This window comes from Merops nubicus, unplaced genomic scaffold (assembly GCF_000691845.1).
Source record: "Merops nubicus isolate BGI_N331 unplaced genomic scaffold, ASM69184v1 Scaffold34779, whole genome shotgun sequence".
Taxonomy (NCBI): Eukaryota; Metazoa; Chordata; class Aves; order Coraciiformes; family Meropidae; genus Merops; species Merops nubicus.
Genome location: NW_008632219.1, coordinates 1 through 13336, shown reverse-complemented (window position 1 = coordinate 13336; position 13336 = coordinate 1). Strand labels below are relative to the sequence as shown.

The 13336-nt window shown below is 42.3% G+C and overlaps 1 protein-coding gene across 1 annotated transcript; it reads right to left on the bottom strand.

Annotated features, from left to right (window-relative positions):
• Positions 1-9243: 9243 nt before the first annotated feature.
• LOC103780207 (protein Jade-1-like) lies at positions 9244-13124 on the bottom strand (the record flags this gene model as incomplete). Its single annotated transcript, XM_008947863.1, has 3 exons — positions 9244-10145; positions 11048-11165; positions 12594-13124. Coding segments are annotated over 3 exons (1551 nt in total), but the record flags the coding sequence as incomplete, so codon positions are not given.
• Positions 13125-13336: the final 212 nt, after the last annotated feature.

Below are 13336 nucleotides of genomic sequence, written 5' to 3'. Positions count from 1 at the left end.
AGAACAGATTTCTGTAAGTAAAGGGTGGTTAAGAAAGACTTCAGACAGGCCCTTCAGTGAAGAGAACAGAAGAGATCTGTAGCAAAATTCTCATCTCATTTGTCTAGTATATTGTTTTTCTCTTTGAACATAACTAAAACATTTACATTGTAAGATTATTTGAATTGATTTATCTGGATTAAAATGTCAGCTTTTATGCATCTTACTTAAAGATAGTAAAATGAGTAAAACTTCCTATGCAGATTATTCTGATTGGAAAAGTCATATGATGTCATGTTTGAGATGGAAATCCTCTATACTGTGTCAGCAATATGTCTTCAGTCTTATTGAAAGTGGTAAACAGTTCTGCTTCTTCAGGTCTTCTTGTGATGAGCTTTTTCATTGCAGCGTGTATGGATCCAGTAAAAAGAACTTTGCATTTGTAATGACATTTCATCTACACAGGATGAAAAATTAATGATGGAATATCAAGAACACATCAATAGGCTTCAAAGGCGCCTGAGCCAGGCAGAACAGAGGGCAGCCACAGCATCTCAAAAGGTACCAAACTAACAAGAACCATGCTAAGTGCATTTCAAAAATCCTCTTGAATATTACAAAAATATTTGCTTTGTATTTGTTCCTGAGACATAAACAGGTGATTATTACTAATATGATTTTAACAACAAGCTTTTATTTTGAATACATCATTACAAAACTGATGCATATTCGGTTAAATGCCACCTTCTGACATGATGCTTGAGTAACAGCATAGATTTGTTTATGGAAACAAATTCTTTGTGAATTAAACTTGGGTGGTTTGAAACATGTGAATGAAGGTGGAACATCATTCCCACGTTTGGAAATGGCAGCAAGTTAACAAAGAGAAAAAAACCTTGAGTAACTGCAGCTCCTGTTTGCACAAAATGGTCTGTTTTAGCTTGCTGTAACCTACTGCAGCAGTTACAAACGATGGCTTCATGTGATAAAGAGCAAATGTTCTGCTGATTCCTACTCTTGTCTCCTGGGGAGTCTGGTTTAAAAACAAAGCATGTCTTGAGTTGATGGCTGGAGAGTTGCCTTCTTGTGCTAGGCAGCATAGCTGTTTCATGGGAATTCTGTTTTGTTTTCAGCCAAGTTGCCTGGTCTAACTCATTGCATGGCTCCACAAAAAGGACAGGGAAATGGTGTGTGCAGTGGCTACAGGACAGAACTGATAGTGTGAGCCTGCTGAGTGGTTATCAGATTACAACCTTGAGCACCTTCTGCTGTGTTGTGTGAACCTCTGGAGTTGGTAACTTCTTGTCTGTCTGCCTGCAGTTTCATTAGTAGCCTCCAGTGAGTAGCTGTGTCCACAAGGATGGCTGGAGAAGCACTTCTGACTGCAGTTATCAGCAGTTACATCTAATAGATGGGATAAATCCTGCAGCATCAAAAATACTGAAAATTGTGCAGAATAGGAAATACTTAGGTTTTTCCAGGCCAGGGGAAGGAAGGGATGGTGTGTGTATCTCACTGCTATACGTGTTTCAGTGACTGAGAACTTGAGACACGGTGTGTCTCAGAGCTGTTCAAACACCCAAAACTTCCTTGTGCATCACTGTGATCACTTTGTGAGCTGCACTGTGGCTGCCACCTTTTCCCGGTTCTCTCACAACTCAGTTCCAGTCCTGAGCAGTGCTATTCAGTGTTTCTAGGCATCAGAGATATTATGAGGAAAGGTTTTCTTCCCTTCAGCAAGAGAAGATTTAATCTTTAATTATCTAAACCTCATGCTGCCTGTAATTCTGTATTTTCTCTGCTGGACAGTAGGTGTTTTTTTTTTTTCTATCCAATATTCTTTTTGCCATACTATTCAAGCTGTACATCTTGAAGCAAATCCCATGGCATGGTTATCCACTGGGTTCACTTATTTGCCAAGCAAATTTTTTACTCAAATTGGTCTTCTAATAAGTAAAGATGGTTTTTCTGCCTTCTCATTTTCACAGTGATTTAGGAAATCCATTTGCAAATTACAGCTTTTTAATGTAGGTGATCCCATGTGAGTTGCAGAGAGCAAATGTTTGGATGATCTAAATTGTACAGTTAGGACAAAGGGCATTTCCCCTCCCCCCCAACAGCAGTGAATAAATGGGCATAGCTGCCAAGCTATCATAACATAAGCTGTGTTTCCTGGCTGTAAATATTCTCTGTCATGACAAGGTCTATCCAGCTGGTGCTCTGAAACAGTGATTTATTTACCTCCTGTTTGTTACGTGGCTCTGTTCAGCTCTAGTTCTTCTGAGGTGCTATCTTCCCTTAAAAAACATGGTCACATCACCTTTCAAGGGACTAAATTCTTGGTCTGGGTGCCCATATAGGAAGAGGTCTTCCTGTTCCTGCAGACATGGGTATTTAACTGTTCCTCACCCATCTCCCTCTGAAAGGTAACAAAGAGATCTGATAAGATGTTTAGCAGCTAAATTATGGTCCAGATCTTATTGCCAGTCTTCAGAACTGCCTTGGCCTCTTCAGGCTTGGCAGAGGTTACTGCTGCCAGCTGTCAGGCATTGCTTCTTTGTTGTGACTTAAGAACTTCTGTGCTAAGCCCCTGACTCCACCCAAAAAAAAACCAAAATCCCCCACACCAAGAAAACAACGTACGAGACTGGAAAAAAACAATCTCCAGTACTGCTCCAACAATGTCCACTGTTTTGAATCTGAAGAAGCAAGGTGCTTATGCTCTCCTAACTCTCAGAAGACTGTTCATGTGTGTGCTTCCACTTCTGTAGGTTGAGGGCTCCTTGCTGGCTTACTTGCATTTTGTCAATACATTATCCAAATTACTTGTAAAATTGAATCCAGTACAGGCTAGAGCTAGAATGTTTGGGTGTCTAGAAATTATATTTTTATATGTGGTTAGTTCAATGACTAGAAATCTTAGCTTATTTTTAAATAATAGTATTGAGTAAGAAACATTAAAAAATACAATTTTGCACAGGTTTAAGATGTGTGTATTCTATGTAGATACTTTTAAATTGGACTCCTGCTACCTAATCCTCCATCATTGTTAAATTTCTGGAATCTGAAATATGAAACCAGCAGTCATCTATAGTGTATTGTAAATGCTGCTGTTCACCCCAGATTCCTACTTACCCAGATACCTATGCTTGTTCCCTGTCCTTCATGACACCTTCCATACTGAAATTCTATTGATATTTGTATGATCAAAATCTTATAAAGAATTACATAAGACAATATCTGCATGTTTCACATTAACAGCTCAGCCTGATAACTACTCAGAAGAAAAAAGCTGCTTCCCTGAAGGACTTGGAACATATTTAAACACATGTATTGTTCATTCATACCACGTGGGAGTTCAGGAGCTTGCTGGAGAAACTTCACATTGGAGTGCTAAAGGCAAATGCATAGCGAGGCTTGCAAAGCTTAGATAACTATGTTTTCTGGCTGACTCAGGTAAGAAGGGGGCTGGATTAAGATAGTGTATCTGTATGGACAGTAAAGACTGGAGGAAGACTGCAAAATGTTGCAAGTCCTTCAATGGAGTAGATGAAACAATCTGAAAGGGTGCTGTTGCTCTTGGTCTTCTGTGGGCTGAACAACAGCAGCTCCAACTATGAGATTGTGTGCAGAGGCTAGGTAATGTTATACTGAAATTCACAAAAAGCTTTGCTCACATAGAGTCAATACCTTTAATTTTTCTTTGTACTGCAGTAACTTGGGAACATCTTGAAGATCTTTTATGAATTGTAGCAAGACAATTACATCATGAATGTCAAATGGTTGCTGTTTTTATGGCTGGTGTTAACAGCTGTGAAATGCCTCCATTGCCTTTGAGTTTTAAGAATTTGGTTGTTTGTTCTGACACCCCTGGGGAACAATAAATAAAAGGCTGCTATGGCTATTCATCCAGCTTGTTTCTAACAAACATGATCTTTCTCAGTTGTGCTTTTTCTTCCTATTTACTGTTTTACAGTTGTTCCTGGCTTTTCTGTCAGTCTGCACTCTTGGTTTGCATGTATCTGGGAATATTGGTTATTACCTCCATTTCCTCAAAGCTGGTGCATTCACCCCGCTTCTTATGCATTTTGAAACTGTGTGTTTGAATTCTGCAGATGCCAGTACATGGAAATCCTCTCCCATACATGTTTTTCTTTGATAGTTCAGAAACTTCATATGTATCATTCTAAAATCAGAGTTGAACTCTTGTTTTCTCTTTCAGCATGTATTATAAACATTTGATAGCTATTAACCGATTTTTAAGTGCTCCCATCTTGGACTTAAGTGACATACTCTCTTGTCCTGCATCTGAAATGTGAAGCGTGTGGTTCTGGTTTGTAACTTCTGATGCAGCTGATGGATAATGCTTACCCGATGCTTGATGAGAACTGTTGGTCTGGGCTTACAAACCCATACGTCTGTCGCAGTAGGTCTTCACCACATTTGCATTTTAGAGGACAGACCTGGGTTGATCACCACATGGAAGTAAGAGTTTGTGCCACCTCCTGAAACCTGGCTGTTCAGGTAGAGCCTGCAAGATGGATGCTACCTCAGGAAAAACTTCTGCTTCCTGCAGAGGAAGTGACTGTCTCCTGCAGTTGTACACGCTTCCTTACTAACGCTTTCTCAGTTTGATATATGCCTGTATCCATTGCAATCTCTTTAAATTTTGCTAAAAGACTTTGAAGGTGTTTCAAAGCAACATGGATACATTGTCCAGAAGCTCCAAACGTCTGTTGCAGTGAGACTTTCATCAATCAACTGCACACACAATACAGAAGGCAGTAAGTACCAAGCACCTTATATTCATTTGCATAATGCACATCTGAGGGGGTGACAGAACACCTGGAAGATTTTGTGTGAGCTATTAATCCCATTCATGCCTTAAAGAGAGGCTCTAGCTGTGAAGTGAAACCTGGCTGAAAATGGCACAAAATTTTAAGTTTTTGAGCAACAGCATTTGTTCCTTGAGACACAGAAGGGTACCTGCTTGGTTCCCTTTTAATTATGAGTATATTCATTTCAGCTTACGGTGTAGGTCTCGTGTAATGATTGTTTGCCAGAATGTGAATGGCAGTGATGACACAAGAAGCTAACAGTAATCTGTCTGAACCACAGAAGGGACCGTGGTCAGGTTAAGGTTTTCATCCTAACACCACCTCCTCCTTTCATTTCCACTTGGTGTCTGGAGGAGGCTGCTGGCACGTTGCTCACAAGTTGGACTTGGAGAGGCAAGGCACTTGCTGAGGCAGTTAAAATGTGAGGCTTGCTGGTTTAGATAAGTGGGTTTTTTTTCCCTCACACTGCTTGATTGTTTCATGGAATTGAGCAGCAAGCTTTCAAACCCTGTCTTGGTTGTTCTACGTTTGTTTCTATGTATATATTTCTTGTCACTCTTCCATCGACAAGTTTTTGTTTCCCTGTGTTCCCTTCTCACCACCACACCAGTTTTTGAGCGTTTTAAAGATTCCCTAGCATGGTATTAATGCTTTCCACTGAGTAAAACTCTGTTCTTGACTGTTTACTTAGGCAACATTTCTAGGTGAGTAGTTACTTCCATTCAACAGGTGAGAGAAACTGACTATGACTATGACTAGTTAAGAGTTTAAGTTTTGGGGCTTCCCAGGAGCCCTGTACCTTCTGGAATACGCCAGATCTTCAAAGTGCACACAAGAAACTTTTTCATCCTGTATGGGAGTGGTCAGCCAGCTGTCCTCAGCTCTGACCCAGTCTGTCCAGGTAAGCCCAGCAGTGCAGTGCCTTTCAGAAAGGCTGCTGTCAGCAAGGCTAGACAAAGCAGCAGCAAGAACCTCTTTCAGACTTTGATTCACACCCTGAACAACTCGTACAAGTAGCTTTTAGGAGGGCCATCCTTTAATCTTTGCTGTTTCAAACGGGGGTGCCACTCACAGCTGTCCACAAAGCGAATGCATGCGATACATGTGCAGGGCTGAGAAAAGTGATTGACCTCTTGCTGTTCTGCAGGATGCACTGCTAGGCACAGCCCTTCACAGCTGTGTCCTTTTCTTGCTCTACCCCATGTCCATTCCACATTTCCTCATCTTCAAATTAGAGGAAGCAAGAGGAAAGGACCTACTGTGCCCTTCACACCTTGTCTCCTGGAGATCCTGCTCTAGCAGCACAGGTTCTCTGTCGGTGTTGCTGGACTCTAGGCAGCTCATGGTGTCCATGTACATTCAGGGCACTTCTCAGGAAGATCTGCAGGTAAGAAACCTCATGTTCCTTCTTCCAAGGGAATGTGTATGATGATTATGGGTTTTCTAAACTGTAAACTGAGGTAAGCAACATCTCTTTGAGGGTCTCAAGGAAAAAGCTTACGATTTGCTGTGGGTGGGACAGGCACAGCCTCCAGTAACATCACCGTATGCTATTCCTAAAAAAAATAATCATTTCTCTTGCAACTGCGGTGTGTGTTTTCATACCTGTAACAATCCAATTTAAATGCTGCTTTTAACTGTGAAAGTTGTTCAGATGTTGCAGTGAAGTGTTTATGTAAAAACCTAAAGTTACTGCATATTCTAAAACACTGCTGGCAAGGCTACTGCAAAAATGTACAGCATTTATTCACATACAGACAAAAAGGCACAATTCTACTGAATATTTTAACAAAAAATACAGCTGTCTTCAACTAGGTCTTTATAAATACTTCAAAAAAGGGAGAAAATAAATACAGGATTGGGCCATGTAATATAAAATAGTTATCTCTACATATACTTTTTATTTCTATCTGTTTCTCTTCATGCACCTTTTTTAATTTATTTCAGCTGAATGGACACCAAAGCTAGGCACATAGTGAAAAATCTTCTGTACAAGTTTTTACAAATGTAATGACAATTTTCTCAAATTTCTGAAATTAAGATTTATACACAACACGTATAACCCTTCATTTTAGATTTGTGTGAGTTTATAACCTAACAAATGGCATTCCAGGCAACTTTACAGAAGTTCAACTAGCCTACAGTTTGACAGAACACACCAATCATAATCAAAGATCTCTTGGTCAGTCTGCACAAGGAAAGGTAACGCCGAAAAACAGAAATTCAGCAAATGGTTCTATCCCAATAAAATACAGGGGCGGGCTGGTATTGTCACTGCTGTACTTACAACACCTCTTCTGCTGAGAGCTAAGCAGGGGGGGCAGAACTAACCTACAGAGCTGGTCATACCGCAGTCTTCTTACAGCTTTTTTTGGTTTTGGTTCAGCTTAACTCGAAACATTAGAAAGCTTATTAACCTAAACGCTGGGGAGCAAACAGATAAGGCATTAATTCTGCACAACGTTAGCATTGAAAATAGTGCAAATTAACAAGGTACCTCCTTCAAACTGGCATGAGGTTAAATGTTTACTTAGAATTGAAATTTAGATTATTCCATCTATGGCTTGACAAACAATCCCTATATGGTCAAGAGCTTCTTTCTTAAAAAAATAACAGTGCCCGTCTGGAAAACATTGCTGTTGAGTAGAACTTACCTGCATTTACCTTTTATCTGCCATTAATTGAATAATTAGTTTTCGTTTAAAAAACTCCCTAGTGACTACATAACTTCAGATTCACCAGTGTCCCCTTTGACTTTCACCTCTGTAAGTCAGGAAGTTAGTCTAACTTCTTGGGGCCAGCAATGGTATTTTAAAAGTACACTATCTGACCCAAAATTCCCCTTCCTCAAAAGGTTAAGACTTCTGACCCTTAAAACAAACAACAGGGATGCACTCTGTTGAAATACTTAAGTGATAACTTGCATAGCAAGACAGGGTGTTAATAAGCCTTTTCCTTTCATTCTTTTTTTTTTTTTTTTTGATTGACTCCTTTGGAAGACTCATTTATGGCAGAGTTCTACTGTGTTTTAGTGCTCCCTGCTCAAAAGGCAAGGGTCTAACATCAAAAAGTGAGTGGATGTGGTAAGGACAAGCTAGGAGGAATACAGGGGGGACAGGGGAAGAGGGTTCTTTATGCCTGTCTTTTCTGTAACACATTGCTGCTCTGACTTTTTCACTAGTACATACCTGACTTACATCTATGCAGAACTCCAAAATTTACAGGCTCCTAACACTCCATATGTGCACTCTACTTGGTACAAAATGGTACCCTAATGATCCGTTACTATTATTGCTCATAGCTTACTAGTTATTGCCATTTGCAATTATTAAAAAAAAAGAACACAGATTACGAGTTCCCTCTTCCATCAAATCTAGTCAAGAATAGAATGAAATATTTTTTCTTCATTTGACTGTAAAGAACTAATCACAATTTATTGCCTTTCCATTTTATTCTCTTCAAAAATATATATATATTCTTGTCCATTTTAAAGCAACCCTTTAGTGTCATAAGCCTGGCTTTCCCAATACATACCATTAGTGCATTTGTGGCGAGTTTTGGGAACTCCTACTGACTAGTGCCTTAGAAATTTTTGTCTTTAATTGCCATTGTACTCCTGGTGGCAGGTGACTGACTAAGTGGTGGCGGGTTATTCCATGGGGTGCTGTAACCCCTAAGCCTGACCCCTTTTTCTCAGACCCGAGCCATTCCAGAGTCCCCTCTGTGCTCCGTCTGTGTCTTCTCAAGTTCTCCAGCCCTGACCTGTCCCTTCCTCCTTCTCCAGTATAATGTCGTGGTTACATCTGCTCATCTCATAGATGTATTTACTTGTAAACTCTGGAGCTTACAAAGGGTTTTGAGCTGCCATCTGTACTCAAACTGAATGCAAGAGAAAACATTCTGCAAAGAGAGGAGAAAGACCTACCACCATCCAAGGACAGTGACCATTTGCAATGGGGTTTAGCAGTGCAGCATGGTTAAACAACCATCTTGGATTCAACACACACTAGTTAAATTAAGAGTTTGTGCTTTTTCCAGAAGGCAGGGGAAGGGAGTAAAATTTTACCAGTGCTTTTTAGCTAAAAGGGACGAATCTTCTAAAAGTTTTTTTTTTGAGTTATTTTAGTGTTCATCACAGATTCATTTTTAGTAGTGATGTCATTTCTCTGCTTACTCAGGATAGCTGCAAATAAAGGAGATTCAAACTTCTCACAGAACTGGGGAAGGGCACAAGATAAAAAAAAAAAAAAAGAGCTTTTAGTGCATGTAAACATGTTTATACAGCTCAGGAATAATGGGTTACCAATTTGTCAGTCTGTAGCCATGTCTAAGAACTCTCCTCTCTCACACCAATAAATAATGTGGAGTTGGCTTGTAGGCAGTGACTCTAGAGACCACAGTGCTGACACTACGTCCCTGTGTCTAGTCAAGATGCCAGGATGCTTCTCCTAATAATGTCCGTCCTCCTGCCGATAGCGCGGTTTGGACTGAGCCTCTGCTGCCTGCACTTCTTTTCAGCCACTTCAGTCTCCGAGTCGCTCATTTCGGCGTCGGGGATGTACCCATCATTCTCACTGTCAGGCTTTAGCTTGCTTTTTGTCCTGTCCTTCGGTGAAACTCTGCCCACGCCCAGGTAGGAGTAGCTGGAGTTCTGACGGCAGGTCTCCTCCGGGCTCTCACCCTGCTGTTGCCTTTCCCCCTTCTTTGGAATTCGGAATCCGCCCCAGTTTTTCACGGGGCTCGTGGGCGTCGTAGGCACTTTAACTACTGTCTGATTAGAGTTTACTTTGACAAGACCCCCATTGCATTTAGGCACTATATCCCTCCGCGTGCCAGGTGCTGACCTACCGCTGGAGTGGTTCACAGCCCTTTTATTTTCCGATTGCCTCTGAGAAAGTTCCGTGGGTCTCAACGGTTTGTGGTTGTGTTTAGAAGTCTTTTCCTTCAGTTCTGCCTTCATCACCTCACACTGTGGACGATTGTCTCTTCTTTTTCTGTGGTCTGGCATCACTATGCCATTTTTCTGCTGTGCTGATACAACCTGTGTGTCCTCAAAGGTCTTGTCAAAACTGAGAAGGCCGCCGGGGGCGGCACCGCCCTCCCTCTGGCCGGGCGGCCGCAGCGTGGGCTTGCCCTCCTTCCCCGCGCCGCTTCTCGCTCGCTCTCTCTTGTGTGGCTTTTTCAGAGAGTGGGCTAGAGACGTCCCCATCTGCTTCCTGAAGAACACAGAGTGCCATTTCAAATCCTCTATCTTAGGGGCATCGGGGCCCAAAGATGGACTGTTGAACAACACCGTGTTTTCCATTGAGGAGAATGAAGAAGGCACACCTAAATGCAAACAAATTAAGAAAGTCAAGCAATTCCATGTCTGGGCAAATGCCACTTTTGAATGTACTTACTTTATCTCTGTTCCTCATACCTGACATTCTTCAGCATAAATGGGTATGTGGTTCCTACCCAGCACCTTTACACCATGGTTCTGGGCCTGTGTTGGGGGTTTCACAACACACAGCTGGATGTAGTTCACCCTCCTGCAGCTGTGCTGCACCTCATTACACCTGCAGCCAACATCAGTCCCAGCACTGCTACACCCACTGAGAGACTCCTCAGGGAAGGGGTGGAAAAGAAGCAACCAGCAACTGGATCTGGTTGGTGCTGTCTGAAATATAGTTTACTACTTACTGAATATTTCCAAGATCATCTAGTTAATGCAGTAACTATGAAGTTACTCATCATTCTGAGAAAAGACTCCTGTCAATGAGATTAGGCAGAAAAAAAAGGGGTCTTACAAGCAGAGTGCTACCTTTTCAAAATGCAGTTCTTTAAAGGGCCATCTCCTGTGCAGAGCTGCACGCACTGAACACTAAGGCAGACGCACTAATAAACCACAGACTTACTGGGTACCATATTGCACCTGAATGTCACTTGTGGTCTCCCTGTCATAAGGTGATTAAAGAATCACACCAGAAAGGGTCTGAAGCAGCAAGTCACTCACTGCCTCATGGACAGGAACACAGACTTATCAGTTTCTATAGCAATGTGCCTGCCCTTAGAACTACACAGCCTCACTTTTTTCCTCCCGATCTGCTGATGCATGGTGGACTCCACAAGGTTTTAATGAGAATAAATGAGGTCCTCTTTATCCTTCAAAATCAGTCATCAGCCTGTAACCAAACCTTCCAATATTCTTGCCTGGGGTGTTAAGTGAAAAAGGTAACACTGAGACATACCTGTAGCTCTTTCTTGTTCCAATTGCTTTGCGTAGATATTAAATATCTGTTCTTGAACTTTGCAAACAGATCTCTTGATTTTTTCCCTTCGGGTCACCATGTAAGTGAGATTACGCACCTAGGAGACATCAAGTTGAGCAGTTTTACAGGAATTGTGTTTCCATACTGTTGTCAATCTGTGCTTTGAAGTAATTCAGTTTTACTATACACCACTTAAACAAGTTTGTAATGCATTTAAAATTAAACTTCTTCAAGAAGCTTCTTAGAAAAGTCTTCAATTAGTTGACAAATTATTACATCAGATTTGGGAGGGCCACAGCACAGAAGTAACTTCTATAAACACTTGAGATAGATAGATATATACATACACACACACAGAGGAAATCTAGAGAAATGCTTAAATATACTCAAACAGTTTAGCATCATTTGCTTCTTACAGTTTGAGACACTACATTAAATTATACTTTATTATTAACAGGAAAATGTGGAGAGCTACTCAACAGCACCAGCCTCTGGTGCTGCTGCCACTGCAGTGTAACTTCTGAGCACACTGGGCAGAAACAAACGGTGCTAGGCAACATCTATTGCACAAAGCTATGGGAGGGCTACGGGCTGGAAGTTCAAACTAGGAAAAAACCTTTAAAACTGCAAGGTTTCATTAGGAGAGCAATTAGCCATCAGGAGAGCAATTAGCCACCAGGATCCTTTACAAAGGATGCAGTAGCTGCATGAGCCCCTGCTGGCCTGAGTTCAAGACCAGACACCATTCTGGAAGAAAAGCTCCAGTGCACCCCCATGTTAGTGAGGCCTAGGTAGGATCTCCTGAGCCCAGCTCAGTACGTGGGCTACATGAGTCCTGTGCTGTATGGATGTGAAAAACTAAACTGATTCCAGTATTGGATCTAACAGATCTTAAACACTACTGATTAACAAAAAAAAAAAAGGCAAAAAGGAATGAATTTTGGTTGTTAAAGGTTCAGATATACTTATGATAAGCCACCAAACTGATGCTACTGAACAGTTCTGTATGTGTGCAAAATCTAATTGAGTGGAGTATCAGGTGCCTCCCAAACCTACTACACAGATAATCCAGTGAAATGCCATCCTACTATGCTGCAGCAATGAAAAACAGATCTGCTGCAAATCAAGGTCAGTCTCATAATGTTTTTCTTGTGCATCAAATGAAAAGAACAGAGAAAGCCCTTAAAAGGCTAAACCAGCTCCTGCCAGGGGTTGCAGTACAGTCCACAATCAGTGTTAAGCAGTAAAAAAGCACTAACTGGAAATCCAACAACCCACTGACAAGGAGACTCGGTACCACAAGCCAGGAGCTGCTGGTCCTGTGAACTAGCCCTCTATTTGAAAGGGGTAACTGGTGCATTCTGTAGATGTTTAGCATTCATGGTCTTTTCTGGCCCTACAACTTGGAGTGCAGGTGCAGCCCAGAGTGCCTGCAGCAAGGGGCAGCTGGGAGCACACTTTGGGAGCACGGCTAACGCAGCCCAGCAGCGGTGCCCAGGCACGGGCCGTGCAGCGCTGGCCTTACCCGCTCGAGATCCTGCCGGAGGTGTGTGAAGAGCTGCAACCTCCTGAACAGAACATCCTGCTCCCGTTTAGCCAGATTGTCCTCTTCGTCCTTCTTTGGGGTAATCAAAGGCTTATTGAAGTTGGCTTTTCTCTTCAGCTTCCAGTACTGGTAAAGGAATTCCACCGGCTCCTCAGGCAGCTGCAGCGCTTTAGCCACTTCCAAAGACTCCACAAATGTATAGAACTCATCCTCCAGCTGCTGGAGCTTCTGCTTGCGGAGGCTGACCCTGTGGGCCTCCTCCTGGTTTTGATCCATGCTGTGGAAAGAGTCAACGTGGGGAGGAAGAGAGTGGTCCTGAGTCCCATTTCCGTTCACCTGGCCGGGGCTCTCACTGAAAGTCTCATCATCCGCCTTCTTGGTGGAGCTGTGCTTAGGACAGTATGACTTAAATTTCACCTCATCGTTCTCCGCCAGTATGGTCTTCATCTCCAAGCCACGGTCAAACGCACAGGTGACGTGGAAGGCTGTTCTGCAGTTCTTCACTGAACACTACAGAAATTAAAATCAATCAGGTATAAATTTAAGAAGCCACACTGCCGGGAAGTGTTCCTCCGAAGCAGTCCTGGCTGCTGGAACACCCCCGATACCGCACTCGCTTCCACGCCGCACACGCTCCATTGCTCTCTTTCATCAGGTTTACCACTTAGTGCCTTAGTGCCGGCCCGGATGCAGTGTGCCCGCGGGGCAGGAGGGGTGCGCCC